Genomic DNA, 20,230 nt, shown 5'->3' with positions numbered 1-20,230 from the left:
AACCACACACAGCCCATCGGCATGACTGTAGGCTTTGGGAATGCGGCATGGCCGTCCACTTAACTGTGGTAGTAACCACAAAGGGCAAATGGTGGCATTGACAGCCATCAGCCCAATATCTACAATCCAGAGGAGGGGGACATTACTGCTGGGAACAGCTGTCAAGGCAAGATAACAAGTAAGAGCAAACCCATCGGGCTCCCATAACCCAGCCAGGGTTCTGCTCCCCCGGCCTAGGCTATGGGAAGAAAGAAAGGCCTCTAACTCCGTGCCCACAGTCAACACATCTCTGGAGAGGGAGAGACTTTCGTCTCAACCACGTCTGGGTTACCTTGACACAAATCAACACAGGCTCATTCAGACATGGTTTCAGCCTTATCTACAAAAGGTTCCTTGGGGGAAAGGGTTATATGGGAGTTCAGAGTAGGGGTGAGGCTCAGTGGTAAAGCATGCATTCAAGGCTGCAGATATAGTCCCCAGCACCAAAGAGATAATCTATACACCAAACTCAAGAACTGGGTTTTTTTGGTCTGGTTTTTAGAGACAAGGTGGCACTATGTAGCTTTAACTATCCTAAAACCCACTATGTATACCAGGCTCTCCGCAAACTCCTTATGAAGATGTGCCTGCTTCTGCTTCCCAAAAGCTGGGATTAAAAGGCGTGTATCACAGCACCGGGCTTTTTTTTTTTTTTAAATCCAGATCATGATCAAAACACAAAGATCTGCGGGCTGCTACCCCAGAGAGCAGAATAGGGTGGGCATCTGTAACCCGAGGAAAGAGCATGGCTAGCAGCTATAGATTTTCTGTGAGACAACAGGAACACTAAATAATTTTCTTCTCTGAAGCACTGCCCAAGTAACTAGCAGCCTGGAGATTTCCCAGAACACTGGGAGGAGGTCACCCTGCCCTCTGGGCCTGAGGTAGATATGCTTCCCCACCCACAAGACAATCACCCCACCCATTTCTGAGCCCAATCTCCCCTTTTATTCTTGCCGCCCCTTCGCCAGCTCTCCTCCCAATCTCCTATCTGTCAAGGACTCAGAAGTTCTCCAAAGGAGGGTCCCCACCTTTTACCAGTCTTGGATGTTCCCCCAGCAAGCCCAAGTGTCTGTGGCTGGCCTTGCGGCCTGACTACTTGGAGCAGATAGAGAGGGTGGTACCCGCAGAGAACACCCAAAAGGCTGGGTACAGAGCTTCAGTAAAGTCCACCTTGAACTTGTACATCAGATACACCTTTTCGGTGACAGCAAAGAAAATGACAAAGCCATGGTCACAGTTGAGTAGCACGCCAACTCGCGTGGCCTTGGTGGAGGGCAGCGTTTTCTCCACGTTGTTGTGCCAGGCGGAGATCTTGTTATTGAACCACTCCACACACCATGAGCTGGGGTTACGGCCCAGCCGGCTCTCGGGGCCCTGCCGATCCATGCTGCCATAGCAGACGCCTACACCACAGAAGTTGTTCTTCTGCAGCTCCACCTCCCAGTAGTGGATGCCTTTCTTATAGCAGTGCAGCCCCAGGACCTGAGAGCAGTAGGTGAACCTCTGGGGATGGGACCGGTAGTGCTGCAGCCCGTCGGCCACGGAAGCGGTGGTGTAGTTGTCTGCCAGAGCCACTTTGTTGTGGGCGGTATTGTAGTCGAAGACGACTTTAACGAAATCTGAGAAGACATCCCCCAGAGAACTGTGACAAGGGGCCCAAGCTACCTGTACTTTTAAAGCTCTCCCGTACTATGACACTTGTTTTCTCTGTCCACACATCCACATACCCACCCATCTACTCACACGTCGTCCATTCATCCATCCATTCACTCACCCACTCATCTGTCTAACTATCCATCGGCCCACCCTCCCATCCAACTAACCATTCATCTATCAGAACATTTACTCAGATACACACATTATCTAGCTACTAATCCCCAGTGCGTTGACCACCCATTCATTTGTCCATTCATCCACCCACCTAGCTGCCCACCCACACACCCACCCACACACCCACCCACCCAACATCCATCCATCCATCATTCATCCACTCACCCACACATCAATCCATCATCCATCATCCATCCATCCATCCATCCATCATCCATCATCCATCCACCCATCCATCATCCACCCATCCACTCACCCATCCATCCATCATCCATCCATCCATCATCCATCCATCCATCATCCATCCACCCATCCATCATCCATCCATCCACTCACCCACACATCAATCCATCATCCATCCATCCATCATCCATCCATCCATCATCCATCCACTCACCCATCCATCATCCACCCATCCATCATCCACCCATCCATCATCCACCCATCCATCATCCACCCATCCATCCACCCATCCATCATCCACCCACCCATCCACCCACCCATCCATCCATCATCCATCCATCATCCATCCATCCATCATCCATCCACTCACCCATCCATCCACCCATCCATCATCCACCCACCCATCCACCCACCCATCCATCCATCATCCATCCATCCATCCACCCACCCACCCACCCACGTATGCATGAAGCCATCCAGCCGTTCTTCCATCCACCTAGCCAAACTACTCACATTCCAGAAGCTCTGTTCTGGACATGGTTAAGAAGTTTTCTAACACCTTAGCCTTGACGGCTGCCGAGTTTGGTTGTGGAGCATTGGGTTTGAGTGTGGCTAGAAGACAAAATAGAGAATGGTATTCAAAACGGCGGACTTGGGACAAATGGTAGCTAATTCCCTGGCACTTGTCCACACAGACTCACCATCAGGGATAGTTGCTTGTCCAGGAGCTCCAAAGGTGGGCAACTTGTTAGATGAGGAAGAGTAGGAGGTAGGACCGGCAGCACCAGCAGCACCGGCAGCACCGGCAGCACCCGCAGCACCAGCTGGGAGGCGAGGGAGGACAAACAGAATAGCAATACGACACCCACAACTAGATGACTTCTCTTTCCAAAACGACCCTCAACTTCCACAGACACATCTGACCAGCCCGGGCCACACAAATTGAGTCCAGATGAGGCTCTTTATCTGTCTTACTCATTTATATCCCCCCAACCAACTACCCATCCACACATCTCCACGCCCATCCTCCTTTCCCCGCTCAGAGCCGTCTGTCCCCACAGCAAACGTTTGTAAGAACAGGTCCAATTGCAGAACCCTCGTTAAAGCAGCTCAATTGTTGCCGTCCACCTTCGCCCTAGGCTCACGTAAGTCAAGAGAACAAAAAGATACACAGATGCACAACTTACGGGTTTTCTTGGTCTTCTTGTCCGCTAAAAAAAAGGAAAGATTATAGGATTAGGATATTTAAAAGCATGATGCCACACACAAAAGACCATGGTAACATTCACCATACCAGCTGACCCATACCAGCTAAAGAAGGATGGCCTAACTTGAACTATAAGGCAGTGGCTGATATCACACATCTACAAGTATAGGAATCCCCACCAGGGTCATGGTGGGTATGCAGTGTCTATTAGGAAACAGAGAGAAATTTTCTAGGAAGTGTTTATGTTGATTTGGGAAATGGTAACATAGAACTCATTTGTCAGAATATATCTGACTGGACATTTAGGATCTGTGTATTTTGTAGAGATTAGAGCTCTACAAAAGAAAAAAAATGCAAGCAAGCAAAAAAAAAAAAAAAAAAGGAGGAAATCAGAAAATAAACAATCCTGGTTAAGTATCACAATAATGCTTTAACAACATCCTGCATCCCCAAGAGCTCTCCTACATCCATAAGCACACTGTCACCAAATGTTCTAGCCCTCAGAGAGACCGGTACCCAGCAGTGGTTTGCTGAAGACGACTCACACATTATGGACAAACAACAAGTAAAGCACACTGAACCCTCTCACTCCCCTGACACCCACTAACATCAGGGCATCTTCAGGGCATTGATGTCATCTCATACTGACCTTGGGGAAACAGTCCCAGCTTCCCCGTTAAATGGTTATGAAGTGTCCTCACAACCAGTGTGTCCCGTGGGAACCTCACTTACTATCATCCCGTGGGCTCCAATGTCACTGTTTTCCAAATGTGAGAGAAGAGGAGACTCATACTCCCAACTCCACGCCCACATTCTCAATGACAGGGACACCACTGTTGTTGGCGGAGGGGAGCGGAGGCAAAAAATCTGAGGTGTGGGGTATAAAAAGTGTTTTCTTTCTTTCTTTCTTTCTTTCTTTCTTTCTTTCTTTCTTTCTTTCCTTCCTTCCTTCCTTCCTTTCTTTCTTTTTTCTTTTTCTTTTTTGAGGCAGGGTCTCTCTACATAGCCCTGGCTGTCCTAGAACTCACTGCGTAAACCAAGCTGGCCTCAAACTCACAGAGATCCACCGGCCTCTGCCTCCCAAGTGCTGGGATTAGAGGTATGAGCCACCCCGGACTGCTTACTGATTACACATTTTATAAATAAACTAATAATATACTGTGTATGTATAGGATCACATTTTCACTGGTAGGGACAATTAGGGAAATGTTTTCTATGGCTCACTGGGAGAAGGCAATGGGGAAAAGAGAGAAAAACATAGGGCTCAGAAGATGGCTGAGTGGGTGAAACAGTTGCCACGCAAACCTGAGGGCCTGAGTTCAGATCTTCAGACCCCAGATAATGTTAGATGGACTAGCTTGCATCTGAAATCCCAGAAGTCTTACAGCAAGATGATGGCTGTTCATCACAGAAGCGTTCAGGCCAGCAAGCCTGCCTTGTTCCAGGGCACAAAAGAGGCTCTGCCTCAAACAAGGTGGAAGGTTAAGGACCGATGCCCAAGGCTGACTTCTGATTTCTACATGTGCACCATGGTGCATGTGTACACATATGTATGCATACATACATGTATACACTACATACATGAATGCTTACATACATACATAAGCATGCACGCACACACAACTGTGAAAACCTGGGATGGGCTGTGACCATCTGGAAGCTTCAGTAGCCTCTCTAACAGTCTCAACCAAGCACTTGCCAGTCACAGCCACACTAAAAAACAAGAGGCTACTTACGTGCGGTCTTCTTCGCAGGGCGTGTGGGTTTGGATGTGGACTGCGCATGGTCTCCCACGTTACCTGTGGCAGAGAAAAGGACCCAGCTGTATGTGGATCCTCCCCACCCACTCTAAGAGCCAGGTTTGTCGAGGCTGTGGACAGAACATCCACACAGGCAGCCCTCCCATTGACTGTCCCATCCAGTCACTTGCAAGAGACAGAGTTAGTGTGAGGAGGGCCAATTCCATGTGTTCCTTCTCTCCTCTGCTTAAAGCAAAGCTGGGAGAAAGCCTCCTCCATCAGCACCCAGCTCCGGGACTTCTCTGGTTTCTCTGGACATCCATCAAGGAGAACATGAACTTGATAATGGCTGACAGGAATCCCTGAATGAGGTCAAGGTGTCTGGGGTGGAGTAGAGGCTAGGCTAATGTCAGGTTCTTGTCCCCTAGTTCTTTCTTCCCTCTCTTGGCAGTCTAGTTACTCAGATTTACCCCATGTGAAGAACTTCTAGAACCTTCCACAAGGTTCCTCATCTTTACCTGTTTTAGAAGCCACTCTTCAACGACACTGGGATGGCCTGAGTGGAGTCCAAGACCATCACCCACATCCCCAAAGAAAAGGATCCTACTCCAGTGGGTGGAAATGAGTCTGTCAAGATGGCTCTGTAGGAAGGAGCTTGCCAAACCTGAGTCCGATCCCCAGGACCCACAGAGCAGGAGAGAGCTGACTTCCATAAGTTGTCCTCTGACCTCAACCCCCATATCACAGTGCACCTGTCCACATACATGCAATACACCCAGACATATGTGTATACGTGCTGAATAAATAAACATTTTCTGCTTAAAGGAGTGAGAAGGGTCTAAGGGAAAATGTAACGGTTCAATGATTTCCACACAGTGAGAGAGAGGAAAACCCAATGTGGTAGCCAATGTTAAAGCATATATGAGGGGGTTGTCAAGATTACATTGGTTGAGGCGGGAGGAGCCGCCCACTCTGGGTGCTCTAGTCCTTGGCTGGGATGCTGGACTGCATAAGATGAAGAAATGGAGCACTAGCGTGCAAACGTTCACTGCTCTTCTGACTGCGAAGTCATGTGACCCGCTGCTTCAAGCCCTGCTGCCCTGCCTGTGTGATGGATGGTGACCTGACCCGGGAGCTAAAACAAGCCCTTTCTCCCTTAAGTTGCTTTTGTCTGGATATTCTTACCACAGCCACAGGAAACCAAAATGTAGATGCCTAACAAGACTAGAATGTCTAATGGCATATGGAATATATAATCCCAGTTATTTAGGAGCCTGAGGCAGGAGGATTGCAAACTCAAGGCCAGCCTAGGCAACTCAACAAGATCCTTCCTCAATGCCAGGTGTGGTGGTACATGCCTTTAATCCTAACACTTGGGAGACCGAGGCTGGGGAATCTCTTAGGAGTCTGAGGCCAGCTTGGTCCACGTAGCAAGTTAAAGAACACCTAGAGCTACATAGTAGAGAGTCCCTGTCACAAAATAAATAAATAAACAAAATAAATGATTCTGCCTCAAAATAAAAATGTTCAAAGGGGCCATGTGGTAGGGCGCCTTGCCTGGTATATGAAGGCCCTAGGTTCAGTTGGCGGTGCAGCAAAACCACAAATAAAAAGAAACAGTAGAAAGGGATTAGCCGGTGAAGAATCCCCAAGCAATGTGTGTTGGGGAGGATATATACAAAGGTCCTGAGGCAGGAAGCATGGCACTGAGAGACTGGAGAGAGATGGTGGTAGGTGTTGGGATGAAAAGACAGCACCTGGCTGGAGAGATGGCTCAGTGGGTAAAAGCACTGACTGCTCTTCCAGAGGTCCTGAGTTCAATTCCCAGCAACCACATGGTAGCTTACAGCCATCTGTAATGGAATCAGATATCCTCTTCACCTGTGTCTGAAGACAGCTACAGTGTACACATATAAATAAATAAATCTTTTTTTAAAAAAAAGAAGGTTGGGGATTTAGCTCAGTGGTAGAGCGCTTGCCTAGCAAGCGCAAGGCCCTCCCTGGGTTCGGTCCCCAGCTCCGAAAAAAATAAAATAAAATAAAGAAAAAAGAAAGAAAAGGTAGCAAGGTCAAGGGTCTGATCTGACATCAAGGGTCTGGTGTGACATCTTAGGATAACCAGAAAGCTCCCGAAGGGGTTAGGAGGAAAACAAGGTGACAGTGACATCCTGTAAAACCCTCCCTGGCTGTAATAGCAGATGTGGGGACCTTGTGGAAGTTAGCATGGTCCTGGAGCAGGTGATGGTATCAGACAGCAGCCAGATGGTGTTTCGCTGGGCTCAGTGGGACAGCTAGGTGGGACAGTACTTGGGAGGTGACAGACAGCCTGGGCTACCTAGAGAGATCTTGTTTCAAAAAGCCAAAGGTTAGATATAGAGGTCTGTGGTAGGGTACCTGCCTAGCATACACTGGGACCTGTCCCCAAAATTGGGTGTTAGTAGTGGAGTGTGTCTGTGTGTCTGTGGAAAGCAGAGATGGTGGTTGGGATGTGGAGAAAAGAACGCAAAGGAGCGACAAGGAGGAATTTCAGATTTCTCTGATCCTGAAATTCGCCCTCTGTCCACCAAACAAACTGGCAACCCAGTCTCTACTCAAAGCCATCCATGCTAGCCTCCAGAGCCCATCAGAACACCAAGCCTCGGTATTCCTTTTGGAAAAGTAGCTGTGACATCGGGACAAAGCAGAGGCCGTTTCAGGACCCTTGAAATTCAAATGCCAATGTTCTGCTTGACAGCTCTCCCACCCTAAGGCACCGAAGGGCTCATCAGCGTCGGACCACTGTGGTTACCTGAGTTGCAGGGCTCCTCAGCCTTCTTTTCCTGTAGCTGCTTGAGGGAGAGCTTCAGCTCACTCTTGAGGTCCAATGCACCCTGGTAGACCCCCTTTATCAAATCATGGTCCAGGTCTATCTTAGGGATGTAGACTGGTTTCGTTGACACTTCTTGCAATTTTGCAGCTTTCTGGAACAAGCCAAGGTGTTTAAGCAGAGGTGATTGGGGGAAAACCAGGGTTGGGCCTCCATCCTCATCAACCCCACTGATGTTTCCTAACGCAACAGTGAGTACAACTTCCTGCCTCAATCACAAGGGAAAGATCCTGGAACTAGCTGGAGTGCTCCTTTAAGAACTTTAAGAAAAAGGGTACAGACAAGGACTTGAATCCTTTCTCAGAGAACTCAGTAGTTCCTAGGCACAGGAATGAGCTCCCGGGGTAGCAGAAAACCTCCACCTAGGTACCAGTAAGCATCACGGGCAGAGGGGGTTCCATCACTCCTGTACTGAGCCAGGCAATCTGGGTCCTTGGGGGACCAAACCAGGTAGTTCACAGAGATCCGGGCCCTGAACTAGACAGGTGAGGAAGAAGAGGCAAGTGACAAGATGATGTGGCTTATAGCCAAAGGATACACAGGCCAAGCACATCTGAAATGATGTCTTCAGCACTACCGGGGGTGGGCCATACTCTGCAACACTAATAATGTGTAGCAGCGTGACCCCGGTGGTCCTGGAACAGGGACATAAGGGACATAATCCACTGGGCAGAGGAGATCAACATGGTGCTCCCACTCGGGGTTATGTCTGAGGAATGAAGAGCATAGCACCTGTTGTGGTCAGAGCACAAGGGCCTGACAGCAGAGACCAAGTGCGAACAGCAAGGCCCTCATTCCTGGACCATGCTAAGGGGCACAGCACCAGACAGAGCAGGGAGGCAGTGCTTCAGAAAGGCATCTTCGGAGAGTATGTGAGGGAGGACAGTAAGAGAAGGCGGACACCTATACAGTGGGTGACACATCTAAGATGCTCCCAAGAGTCCCCCATAACCCTCCCCTGAGTACAGGGCAGATCAGAAACAACATTACTGCACGATGAACTACAAGGAACGAGAGGGGGAACACCACAGGGACATATCCAACCAGACGAAAGAATTAATCGAAAAGGTGACTATCCTGGGTAGACCACCAGGCTTAATTGGGTAAGAGACCTTCAAGGGGAACACCGGCCTTCCTGGAGGGAGGAATGTTTCTGCTGGCTTGAGCAAACACATGCTGTCAAGCTGAAATAAGGCCTCAGCAGACAGCCAGCAAGGAGGTGCACACCCAATCTATAGCCCCAAGGAACTAAGTAGCCAGGTGCGGCTTGGAAAACAGCCCTGAGGCTCCAAAGTCAATACAGCCCAGCCTGCAGCTAGACCTCTGGTGCTATGACAACAGCTGGGAAGCCACGCCCAGACGCTGGGCCCGGGGAACCAGGAGATAATCATCAGAGGTTCTCTGAAGGCCCTCAATTCAGTAAGCTGTCACAGAGCATAGACATACAGTATGTCTCTGTGATCTTTCCAAATGACCTCTTAAAGCCCTGACTCTCTGAGGTCCAGACTCCCATCAGCTCTGCGATGCTGGACAGAACACACACCCAAGCAGCGCCCTCCCTCGCCACAACTCACCTCCAGAAACTCAAACTCGTCCCCTTTGGCCAGGATGAGCTCAACCTCTGCCTTCAGATTCTGCATCTCGTTCTTCTTCTTGAGAAGAACCTGGTAGATGGTATCGAGCTTTCCATAGACTCTCTTCTCCTCCTCCTTCAACTTGTGCGTGGAGCTGGTCTCTGCGGCATCGATGACAGCCTTCATTTCCAAATATTCCTGTCTCAGCTGTAGCATCTTCCTCTTCATAGACTCCTGTGAGGCCATGATGGAGGGGCTCCTGTCAGACTGCTGATAACACTAAGGCTGCATTCCAGTGTGTGTGTGTGTGTGTGTGTGTGTGTGTGTGTGTGTGTGTGTGTGTGTGTGTGAGAGAGAGAGAGAGAGAGAGAGAGAGAGAATGTGTGTGTGTGTAAGAGGTGGGGAGGGAGAAGGGGAGGCAAGCATCAGGAACTCAGTGATAATTCATGCTGCCACACTGGGCAGCCACTTGGCAAAGTCCTGTCCATCTGGGTGTGACCACACCCCAAGACCCAGCAACTCCAATACCTAGGAAAGTACTTTAACTACCTGCCCCGAGAAACACATGTAAGAAACTCACAAGAGCCAGGGAGGTGGTAGTGCATACCTTTACTCCTAACACTTGGAGGCAGAGGCAGGTGAATGTCTGAGCTCAAGGCCAGCCTGGTCTACAGAGCGAGTTCCAGGACAGCTAGGGCTCCACAGAGAAACCCTGTCTCGAAACCCAGAAACCAACCACCCAACCAAGCAACCAAAAAAAAAAAAAAAAACAAAAAACAAAAAAAAACCGAACGAACAGAACATTAACAAGCAAAGCCCAGTGTGGTGACTCACGACTATAATCCCAGCACTTGGGAGGCTGAGACAGGAGGATCAGAAGTTCAAGGTCATCTTTGGCTACAATACTTGAGGCCAACCTGGGCTACATGTGACCCTTATCTCTAAATTGGGGTGGTGGAAGAGGGGAGACAACTCTTCACAAGCAAATTTTTTTGAAAAGGTAAAAAGTGAGTTGGCCACATAATTTATTACTTCGGTTCCTCCAGAGACTGAGGCAGGAGGGTCACTTAAGCCCAAGAGTTTGTGACTAGCCTGAAGGCATGAAACAATTTCAAAAAATCCTCTAGAACTCTCTAGAACTCTCCTTTTCAGTGTTACCTGTTGCTTCTGAGCATTTGAAACACATCAGCTGGGCAGTGTTGGCACAAACCTTAATCCCAGTGGCTCGGGAGGCAGAGGCAGGAGGATCTCTGAGTTTGAAGCCAGCCTGGCTTACACAGAGTTCCAGGACAGCCAGGGTTACACAAAGAAAGCCCATCTCCAAAAGAAAAAAAAAAAAGTGGCGTAACTTGCGAGTAGACAATGAAGGATGTCAGTCAGAGACTTTATAACCCTCCCCCCAACTCATTAATACTTTTTATTGAACTAGAATTAGTTCACTAGTAGAGCACTTGCCTGGCGTGCACGAGGACCTAGGTTCAAACCCCAGTACTACCAAAAAGGAAAATGTATTGATAATACATTAAAATAACATTTTGGACACACTGAGTTAAATAAGTTACACCGCTAAAATTAGTTTCAGGTGTTGGGAGTACAGTTCAGGGGCAGAATGTTTACCTAGCATGTGTGAGGTCATGGGTCCAAGGTTCAAAGCCTACCACCACACTCGTAACTCAAATTCGCTTTAAATTAATAAGAGGTGTCCAGGATGCTCCTGGTAGACAGTGTTGCTTCAACAGTCATATTTTTGAACAAACTTTTTTGGGTAACCTCACTAGTTCAGAATCAAACACGACAAACAAACAAACAAAAAAAAAATACACAGTGTACACCGAAAGAATGGAATTCGGCTTTTTAAAAACTGTTCACTTTGGGGCTGCAGAGGTGGCTCAGGTTAAGAGCACTGACTGCTCTTCTATAGAGAACCTGGGGTCAATTCTCAGTACCCACATGCAGCTCACAACTGTCTGAAAGTCCGGGATCTGACATCCTCAGACAGACAGACATACATGCAGGCAAAGACACCAATGCACCGAAAGTAAAAATAAATGAAAAAAAAAAAAAACGTTAAATTTATTATTGTTGTCCTTCTTGCTGTTGTTGTTGCTGTTATCATTGTGTGCACACATCCCCAGGTACACATGTGAGGGTCAGAGGACAACTTTCAGGAGTTGGCTCTCTTCTTCCGTTGTGGGTCCTGGGATTGAACTCAAGCTTTCAAGTTTGTTCAGCAAGCACCTTTTACCCACTGAGATAGTTCACCGACCCTCAACTCTTTATCCACTTAGGTATCCCTTCAGAGTACCTCCTCTTGCGAACACCAACGTCTTCCAGTGTTAATTTCCTTTTCTATTTAATAAGAGAGCATGCGGGAGCATCATCAGGATATACAGCTTCGCAGACTACATTTCCCAGCCTCCCCTGCAACTAGGCTTGGCCAGGGCGGCTAAATTTCTTCCACTGAGGCAAGGCTGGAAGTAGTGTGTGCAACAAACACCACACCGATTGCTTAAAGGAAACTGCTTGTTGCCAGCATCTTCCGTCTTGTTCCTCTTTTCATAAGCGAGAGAAAGCAGGTGAGGGTGACCTAGCGTCTGAACGACTGAGGTTACCCAGGAAGTTCATTCAAGTGACCTATCCAAATTGACATGAATTCAGCCATCTTGGTTATAACTGCCAAGTGAGTCTAAACACACATCCCAAGCCCTACACGACACGTTAATAGTTGTTGTTGTTGAAGTCGTCGTCGTCGTCGTCGTCTTCTTCTTCTTCTTCCTCTTCTTCTTCTTCTTCTTCTTCTTCTTCTTCTTCTTCTTCCTCTTCCTCTTCTTCTTCTTTTTTCTTCCTCTTCCTCCTCCTCCTCCTCCTCCTTCTCTTTCCTCCTCCTCCTTCTCCTCCTTCTCTTTCCTCCTCCTTCTCCTCCTCCCCCCCATCACTTTGGAAAATTAGGTACACTTCAGTTGGCCACCAGCCCTGCCTAACAGCATATAAACCTCTTTCTCCTCCCTTGGACGCAGAGACACTCTTGTCTTGTCAACTACCCAGCATTATCTTCTGCCAGCATATCCATGCTATAGTACAGCCTGTGCAACCCTGGACCTGCCAGCCCCTTTCTTTGCTCCACATTACCTTCTGCCTTGACAGCCAGCTATCCCATAATAGGCCTCGATTTTTCAAAAAAAAAAAAAAAAATCCCAGCTTCAATCAGAGATGAGAGCATCACACTGTGGAGTAGCAGAACAGCGGGAGCATTCACACGTTGCAAAGCCACGCTCTACAAAGCCAAAGCCATGCTCTGGGTCAAGAGTTACACTTAGGATGCTAAACTGAACAAAATGAGCCACTTCTCAAAGTCCCTGCATTCGGAGGTGTCTTTCTTCTTCCTAGGAGTTTAATTTGCCCTCCAAACAACGTTCGTAACTCTACCTTCATCCTGAAAGTCTCACAACCTCCTCAGAGGAGTTGTGGCTCCACTGGCACAGTGGGAGATCAAAGGCTCACAGATGCGCCAACACAACCGTAGCCCCATGAACAGTCGTGATAGTGGGTATCAGAACCCAGACTTCAATGAAGCAACAGTTGCCATGGTGAAGTGCAGCTCAACGACAGTAATTTTTAAAAAGTCAAGCTCCTTTCTTTCTCTATAAAGGGACTTGGGCCCTGGAGAGGTGGCTCAGTGGTTAAGGGCGCTGGCTGTTCTTCCAGATATCCAGGGTTCAATACCTAGCACCCACACGGCAGCTTACAACTTTCTGATCTGACTGCAGTCAAAGCATCAATGCACATGAAATACGGATTTAAAAAGAGAGAGAGACTGGGGCTGGGGATTTAGCTCAGTGGTAGAGCACTTGCCTAGGAAGCGCAAGGCCCTGGGTTCGGTCCCCAGCTCCGAAAAAAAAAAAAAAAAAAAAAAAAAAAAGAACCAAAAAGAGAGAGAGAGAGAGATCATCTTGAGTTAGCCAGGTGGGCCCTGAGTCCAATGACTGTGGTCTTACTATAGTTATTTCTTCTCCTCCTCCCATAGATCAAGGCTCACTATGTAGTCCTGGCTAACCTAGATCTCACAGAGATCCACCTGTCTCTAGTTCCTAAGGGCTAGAAGTAAAGGTGCGCACCACCATGCCTGGCGTGTTTATTTATTCTTCATTTTTTATTTACTGTCAGAGTGAAGGCGGCGAGTACCACAGCATAAACTTGGAGATCAGAAGTCAAACTCTGTGTTTCTGTTCTCACCTTCCACCTCGGATTCCAGGGATTGAACTCGGTCAGGCTACGCCACAATCACCTTTATGAACTGAGCCATCTTTCTAAGCCTCTTACCCCTACATTTTTCATGATTCTCCCAAGGCTGGGCTTACGGGGAGTTCTTCAATGTGTATTTATAAAGGCTGTTTCTTGGACATACAGCTTTCTGAATGTTTTGCAAGGTTTTTTTTTTTTTTTTAAAGACAAGGGATGCACGCCTCTAATCCCAGCACTCGGGAGACAGAAGCAAATAGATATCTCTGTGGATTCAAGTCCAGATTAATTCACATAGTGAGTTCCTGGACAGCCAGGGCTGCATAGTGAGACCCTGTCTTGAATACAAAACGAAACCCATCAAGGCTGGTCTGGAACTGACTATGGAATCAAAGAGAACCTTGAACTTCTGATCCCGCCCTACCAGTTTCTGTGGTCTCAGGAGAGAACCCAAGGCTTCACGTGAGCTACAGAAGCCCTCTGCTGACAGCCAACTTCCCAGGCACAAGGAGGCCATGCCCGCCCTGAAGGATGAAGGGGTTTGAAGTTTACAGACTGAGTGAGGGTGGGGGAGGGTCACTCACCTGCACATTCTGCTGCTTGGATTTCACATCCTCCAGTGCTTTGCTCGCTCCATTGATGTGGCTGTACATGATGGTGAGTTTTTGCCTCAGTTTGTTCTGTAAAGGAAAACACACAGGGCAAGAGAGCCCCTCTTTACCCTAGTGTCTTAGTTCCCCTACACTGAGGACCATTCCCTCCCTCCATCCCGCTGCCCCTTCTGCCTACGCTGTATGCTCCTTGTAATTGAAGCTTCCCGCTATCCCTTTAGGAAGACAATACAGAAACGTTAAGACTTGGAACCAAAATGACGGTGTCTGAAATCCTGTGACCCAGCCATGTGTCTTCTGCCTACTTCCTTGGCCATGAACAGATACCACTGGGTAGGTGGCTACAGGGGCAATCAGGAAGACTAACCGGGGCTGGGGATTTAGCTCAGTGGTTAGAGCGCTTACCTAGGAAGCGCAAGGCCCTGGGTTCGGTCCCCAGCTCCGGAAAAAAAAAAAAAAAAAAAAAAAAGAACCAAAAAGGAAGACTAACCAAGGACCGTGCTCAGAGCCCTGCCTGGATCTGTTCAGCTTCTATTATAACACATTTCTTCTCCCACTACTCATTTTACAGCTCATGAAATCCAAGCAAGAGGGATAGCAAGTGGCCAAGATCACAGAGACACAGCGATCTTTGGTAACGGTGACCCCACCCTACCACAGCAAACAGCCTTGAAAATAGACAAAATATCAAAGGCGCTGGAGAGCTAACCAAACAGTGGATTTTCCAGGAGAAGGGAACCCAGCGAAAGAGCTCAGCACCCAACGCTGTCCTCCCCAGAGGTGACTTCCAAAGGTGGACGGAAGCTAGGTGAGGCTTTGTCACCTCCAGCAAGGCAGGGACAAATGCTCAGCTGTACTTGGCCACTCCAGGCCAGAGCCACGGAGGGCCGAGAATCAGGGTAGGCTGGCCACTGGGGCTTGAAAGAGCTACGCTGATTCAAACTGTCTGGCTCTTAGCCACTTTCCAGAGGCGACAGTCTTCTATGTCCCTGCTAAGATAGAACGGCGTGCCGAGATGAGAGAGAACACTCCACCACCAGTCAGGAAGGCTGCTATGAAGTGCTCACACGCTTTTCTAGCACCTCACACCTATTAACTTTTAGAGCAACTCGGAGAAGCAGACATCACTCAGACTTTACAGAAAACATCACAGAATCATGATTCACTCAAGACCACATTGTTAGTAACTGGCAAAGGTTAGGTTCTACTAAACTTATAAACAAATGACCAAACTGTGTATGCTAGGAATTTCTACAAATTAATTAACAACAACAATAATAATAATGATAATATTTCCTTTCCCTAATCAAGTAGCTCAACACACAGTAGCCCTCTTTTCTACTTTCCTGATTCCTCTACTCCATTAGAGCTGGACCTAACCTTGGGGCTGGATTTGAACCACCCACTAGCACACGTAAGGGCAGGACACAAAGATCAAGGCTGCACAAACTAACTGTAGCCAGAAAGCCCAGGTCAGTGATGTTTGTTTTGGCTCAACCTCTGTGACACAACCCTTCCCCTGCCCCAGGCCTCTCTCCAACAGAGGCTGAGACAGATTTGGGTCAAAGGGCAAACCCTGCCTCCCTGGGCTAGAAGAGACTTGAGAACACACAGGTACTAGCAACTGACTCCATTCCAGAACTGCAGGAGGAGCCCTCCACGCTGAAAGAGTAATCCACCATTAAGTAAACACAGATAAAAGTCCCCTCCTAGTGGATGGGGGGTGGGAGGGAACCTACTCTGACCTACTCCTAATCAAAAAGAGGCAGCTCAAGGACTTAGGCGGCAACGACAGACCACTGACCAAGGACAGAGGACTTTGGGGTTTGGGAGAGCTTGTTGCAGACCAAGGATCTGGGTCTTCCACATGGGAGAGAGTGGAATCCTGAGTCTGCACCCCCCCAAACCAGCAGCCACAATGCTCAAGACTGAGCAGTGCTTGCTAGGGTCTGGCACTGAGACAAGAGCCACAGCTGGGTTGAAAAAGACACGGGCACAAGGCTGGCAGGAGGAATTCTGCTATCAGGATTAAAAAGCAGCAGCAGGAATGGCCGCTCACTCCAGCTCTGGACAAAAAGGCTGAAAGGGAGCAGAGGCTCAGGACAGGCTGGGGAGGCTCCTCATGCCCCCAATGTCTGCCTTGGTAAATATATGGAGATTTTGCAGAAAACTGCCTTGTCCCCTTTTTCTTCCTTTGATTTTATTACATTCATTTATCTGTGTGCATATAGGTGTCAAGTCAAAGATCAGCTTGCTGGAGTTGGTTCTCTTTCTACCACACAGGTCCCAGAGATCAAACTCAGGCCAGAGCCTTGGTAACAAGTCCCTTTACCAGTCGAGCCATCTCGCTGACCACTGGCTATTTTTGTTGTTGTCTTTGTGAGACAAGAGTCTCACCCTGTAGCTGACCTGAAACTATGTAGTTCCAAGCTGGCCTCAAACTCACGATGATCTATCTGCCTAAGCCTTCCAAGTGCTGGAATTATAGGCACGACACCAGCTTCGCCCAAGGTTCGCTATAGCCCGAGACCGTCCTCGTCCCCCATTTTACCATTTGTAGTTGGATGCTACAAGGTGGGGTCAGGATTTAACCCCAGACCTTGGCACTGAATCTGAGAGGAGTCTCCTAAGTGACAGGCCTCCTGACACTGGATCCTGCCCCTGCAGCCCTTCCCAAGTGGCTCTCAACCTACCCAGAGATCTGCAGGGACTCGTCTCGAGCCAAACAGCTAGCTCTGTGGTAGCAAAGGCTCTAAATGCAGGGCAGACTCTCTCCCAGGACAGCTAGGCTTGGAGGTACTCATACCTATATAAAGCATACTGAAGAGGTGAACTCAAAAGATCCAAGACTCAGGGGGGGAAAAAGTCCTGAGGAACCTGACTAAGACCCAGAGAGGCAGGCAAAGCCAGGGAAGGGCTGTGGCAAGAGGGAGCAGAGCTGGAATTCTGGTCCTGGCACCATCGCCAAGCTTACCAACCTCACCCAGCTTCTGATTCCTTCCACGACATTGGGACAGGTCTCAACTCCCCCAGATGTTTAAGAGAGGTGAGATCAGATCATGCTTTGACAGATGGACCAAGGAGAGGCACCATAAGGGGAAGACGGGGACCTCTAGATCCACTAAAATCATGGCAACCCCTCACAAAGCCATTAGGAACCCTGACTCCCTAACACACACGCTCCACCTCCAGTCTTTATCAAGTTGAACCCAGGTCCAGAGGCCAAATTCCTGCTCAATTTCACACAGCAAGATGGACTACACCAACTGAGTGGTGGTGGTGGCCCACGCCTTTAGTCCCAGCACTTGGGAGGCAGAGGCAGGCAGGTCTCGATGAGTTCAAAGCCAGCCTGGTCTACAGAGTGAGTTCCAGAACAGCCAGGACTACAAAGGACTGTCAAAAAAACCAACCAAACAAACAAACAAAAAATCAAGATGGGCTACACCACGGTGTCAAAGGCTCTCTCCCTGTAGGTCACAAGCAGGAATTCTTGAGACTCTCTGTTCACACTTCCTGTCCATGAAAATTCTCCAGTCAACAGAGGCTTCTGTTGCGCATAACCTCGAGCCTCCTGGAGCTCCATGCTCTGGGCTCAACAAACGTGGACTCAACAGATCTGGTCTACAGGGGAAAAGGAAACTAGAAACTGTGAGTCAAAGCAGTCTGGTTCCTGCTAAGCTAACTTCTCTGGGCCTGTTTTCCTGAACTGTGGGATGAACTGAGCACACACAGTTATTACATGCTGCCAGGACCTGGAGTGGGTGGAGAGGTAACCCCCAGGGTTCGTCTTAGTTAATATTCAAAACTATTGAACTCCACTGGACAAACACAGGCTTGAGACAGGCACTCTTTCTTGTGCCTACAGTTGTCTGCTATGTAAAATAGACATGAGAGGGCTGGGGAAGGCAGACAATAACGGATGGGTGGGGAGGCTATATATAATCTACTTGCTTTCTGTTTGGTCTGTGGAGATGGCCCCTTACGGCCCAACTCACAGATAGCGGCTCACAGAGCCTAAGGCCATGAGTTCTTGTGAAGGAAGGGGTGGGATATAGGATCTCTGGCCCAGCAAAGCCTATCTCTTCCCGGCAACCCACTGTACTACAGAGATACCCAGGATGGGCTCTCTCCACAATTCAGCTGGCCCAGGCTGTCCTCTAGACCCTCAACCAGCCATTCCCTACCTCCAGGTCGGCGCTGGCCTGGCTTAGGATCGTAGGGGAGCAGGTCTTGTGCTCTACCAGGCAGATATGGCAGATGCACTCTCCGTGCTCAGGACAAAACATTTCGCGAAGGCGGTTGTGCCTGGAACATTTGCGGCGCAGCAGGTCACGGACGGGTGGCTGCAGGGGGTGGTCCTGGAAGGCCGGACTGTCGATGTGAGGCCGCAAGTGCTCCTGGCAGAAAGAGGCCATGCACACGAGGCACGTCTTCACCGCGACCTCCTTCAGGCAGTGGTCGCAGGACACCTGGGTGTCTGAGCTGGATGCGGCGGAGCGGGTAGGCGGGATCCAGTCGTCCACGGGGGTCCGCGCCTGCTCGGCCTGAAGAAACTGCTCGACCACTGCGCACAGCACCGTGTTCTTGTGCAGCTGCGGGCGCACCTGGTACACGGTGCGACACTGCGGGCACCGGTACGGCGGGCCCTGGACGACCCACGTCTCATTTAGGCATGACCTGCAGAAATTGTGGCCGCACGGGGTGGTGACGGGCTCCTTGAAGGGCTCCAGGCAGATGGAGCACGACAGCTCCTCGGCCAGAGGAAACAGCTCGGCCATCGCTCTCCTGGGGGCACCCGACGGGACGCGCACGGACAGCTGCACACACCACCGCGCGGTGCTAGGGGAGCGGCGAGGAAGGAATCGAAACTGGGCAGGAGGGGCGGCGCCCTGAACTTTCAGGAAGTCACGTGGGGCCCAGGGGGGCCGGACGGTGGGCGGGAAGCTTCTGGTCTGTTGCTGGAAGCCAAAGGTGAGCGGACCTGGAGAGCTCTGATGCTCCTCATACCCTGTGGATCCGAGCGACGCACAAGCCCAAGGCCACCAGGTGCAGTTTCAGAGGCTCTCTGCAGATGAATTGTCCCAGGGGTTGGAGTATCCTACCCTCCTGGTCGGGACCTATGTCCTACCAGAGTGCAGCCTGGCTATGAAGAACATTCATCCGTTCCCCCCAGGTGTCCCCAAACCTCCCCTCCAGAACAGGACGGGTCTTATAATTAAAACTTAAAGCCAAACAGGGGTTGGGGATTTAGCTCAGTGGTAGAGCGCTTGCCTAGGAAGCGCAAGGCCCTGGGTTCAGTCCCCAGCTCCGAAAAAAAGAACCAAAAAAAAAAAAAACAAAAAAAAAAACAAAAAAACAAAAACCTTAAAGCCGGGGCTGGGGATTTAGCTCAGTGGTAGAGCGCTTACCTAGGAAGCGCAAGGCCCTGGGTTCGGTCCCCAGCTCCGAAAAAAAGAACCAAAAAAAAAAAAAAAAAAAAAAAAAAACCTTAAAGCCAAACAGGGAAAAAAAAAATACTGCAGACGCAGAGCACGATGGGTCATTCCTGTAATTCTGTCACTTGAGAGGCTGAGGCAGGAGGATTGCCGTCAGTTCAATGCCAGCCTGGGCTAGAGAGTTAGTGGCTGTCTCAACATCTGAAACAGGGATGGGGAGATGGCTGGGCAGGAGAATATGAAGCCTAAATACAATTACTGAAATCTTGGTTAAGATTGCACAAAATTGTCCGCTGACACTCCCCCACCCAATATCATACCCATAATAATTAAAGGAAAACAAAACACAACCATACGATATGAACTGTGGATGTCCTTTCCTTCCCTTCCTCTTCCCTTCCTCCTTCCCTCCAACTGTGCTGCCTTTCTGTCCAGCTCCCACTCCTTCCAGCTCCCACTCCTTCCCGGACTCTAACATAACTCCACCGTCCTAAAGGCAGGATC

The 20,230-nt window shown here is 49.2% G+C and overlaps 1 protein-coding gene across 1 annotated transcript; it reads right to left on the bottom strand.

The window, feature by feature from the left end:
- Positions 1-680: 680 nt before the first annotated feature.
- Positions 681-19,130, bottom strand: Trim25 (tripartite motif-containing 25). The gene is given in 9 exon segments (NM_001009536.1): positions 681-1,661; positions 2,569-2,667; positions 2,757-2,879; positions 3,243-3,266; positions 4,999-5,061; positions 7,790-7,961; positions 9,442-9,675; positions 14,265-14,360; positions 18,476-19,130. Coding segments are annotated over 9 exon segments (1,932 nt in total). The 5' UTR covers positions 19,070-19,130; the 3' UTR covers positions 681-1,134.
- Positions 19,131-20,230: the final 1,100 nt, after the last annotated feature.

This window comes from Rattus norvegicus, chromosome 10 (assembly GCF_036323735.1).
Source record: "Rattus norvegicus strain BN/NHsdMcwi chromosome 10, GRCr8, whole genome shotgun sequence".
Classification (NCBI taxonomy): Eukaryota; Metazoa; Chordata; class Mammalia; order Rodentia; family Muridae; genus Rattus; species Rattus norvegicus.
The sequence above is the reverse complement of the archived record's forward strand: the minus strand, read 5'-3'. Positions and strand labels throughout refer to the sequence as shown.